The 1,724-nt window shown below is 37.8% G+C and overlaps 1 protein-coding gene across 1 annotated transcript; it reads left to right on the top strand.

Annotated features, from left to right (window-relative positions):
* The first annotated feature begins 199 nt into the window (after window positions 1–199).
* On the top strand, window positions 200–805 carry LOC112085028. Its single transcript, XM_024153989.1, has one exon. The coding sequence runs from the start codon at window positions 200–202 to the stop codon at window positions 803–805; it is 606 nt and encodes a 201-aa protein (XP_024009757.1).
* Window positions 806–1,724: the final 919 nt, after the last annotated feature.

The raw sequence follows: 1,724 nt of genomic DNA, 5'->3' as shown, positions 1-1,724 counted from the left end.
AGAGGACCAGCTAACCTATCTTTGGCAATCACTCCAAGATAGGTTTGATCACCAGAAATATGTGATCTTACCAAAGGCTAGACATGAGTGGTTGAACCTCCGGTTCCAAGACTATAAGAGCGTTAGTGAGTATAACTCCGCTCTATTTGGAATCACTTCCAGGATAATGTTGTGTGGAGAAAATATAAGTGATCATGATATGATTGAGAAAACTCTCTCAACATTTCATCCTGGAAACGTAGTCCTGCAGCAACAGTACCGGGCAAACGGATACAAGAAGTATTCGGAGTTAATGCAAGTTCTCTTGGTGGCAGAACAAAATAATGAACTCGTGATTTTAAACCATCAATCTCGTCCAACTGGATCAGCTTCATTCCCAGAAGTGAATGTTGCATCGTCAAGCCATGAAAATTGGCAAAGTGGACGTGGACGCGGTCGCGGAAATGATCGTGGTCGTGGACGAGGTTTTGGACGTGGTCGAGGTCGTGGACGAGGAAGAAGATTCCGTCCTGCTGATTTAAACGATGGAAGAAATAACAAAAAGTTCAAGGGTAATGAAGTTGTTCGCAAGCAACATGAGAGTGCTTGCTACAGATGCGGCATGAAAGGACATTGGGTTCGTACCTGTCGTACGCCAAAACATTTAGCCGATCTGTACCAAGAATCGCAAAAGGCGAAAGGAAAAGAAAGTGAAACCAACTTCATCCATGGTGAATCCAGTTTTTCGTTTGATGGTATAAACGATGATACAAATCTCGATATATCTGATTTCATCGTTGATCCCGAAGATATCAACGAAAAATAAAACGAGTAAAATCTTCTCGAAGAAGAAGATGTGACATGATGTATACATAGTGTGACAAATAAAAATGTAAAATATAATGTTTAAAAAAAATGTATCTTTTGTTGTAAATAGGTTTTTATTATAATATAGACTCTTTTGTTTGCTATATTAATTTATCTTTTATAAATATCTTGAATTCAGAAAATGTCAGAGATTAAGATCAAGGATGGAGATATATGTCTGGCAGACAGTGCGACAACGCACACAATATTAAAAGATAAAAAATATTTCTCCTCTCTAAATATGAAAGATTCCGCTGGAAGCGTGAATACAATATCTGGTAATGCAAAAATTATTATGGGCTCCGGAAGAGTCAGTTTTTCAATGCCAAGGGGAACAAAGTTTGAAATAAATGATGCGTTATATTCCCCTGGATCTTACAGAAATTTGTTAAGTTTCAAAGATATCCGCAGAAATGGATATCACATAGAAACTATGAATAAGAACGGCATTGAATATCTTTGCATTACATCAGTTATTTCGGAGAGAAAAGTTGTACTGGAAATATTACCAGCATTATCCTCCGGAATATATTCCACAAAGATAAATATGACTGAATCATATGTTACTGTAAACCCGAAGTTTACAAGTACATTTAAAATCTGGCATGAACGATTAGGGCACCCTGGTTCAGTCATGATGCGGAGAATTGTGGAAAATTCTAATGGCCATCCGTTGAAAAACCAGAAGATTTTTCAATCGGGAGAATTTATGTGTAATGCTTGTTCTCAAGGAAAACTTATAACTCGGCCATCACCAACTAAAATCGGGAATGAATCTCCAGTATTCCTAGAGAGAATACATGGTGATATATGTGGGCCTATTCACCCACAATGCGGGCCATTTCGATATTTATGGGTATTAATTGACGCATCCAGTA

The sequence above is a fragment of the Eutrema salsugineum genome, unplaced genomic scaffold, assembly GCF_000478725.1.
Source record: "Eutrema salsugineum unplaced genomic scaffold, Eutsalg1_0 scaffold_373, whole genome shotgun sequence".
NCBI classification, from domain to species: domain Eukaryota; kingdom Viridiplantae; phylum Streptophyta; class Magnoliopsida; order Brassicales; family Brassicaceae; genus Eutrema; species Eutrema salsugineum.
Note: the sequence above shows the minus strand (reverse complement) of the source record. Positions and strands in the feature narration are given on the sequence as shown.

Coding starts and splice junctions, on each gene's coding strand:
- LOC112085028 (XM_024153989.1), top strand. CDS start 200: ATGATTGAGAAAACTCTCTCAACATTTCATCCTGGAAACGTAGTCCTG.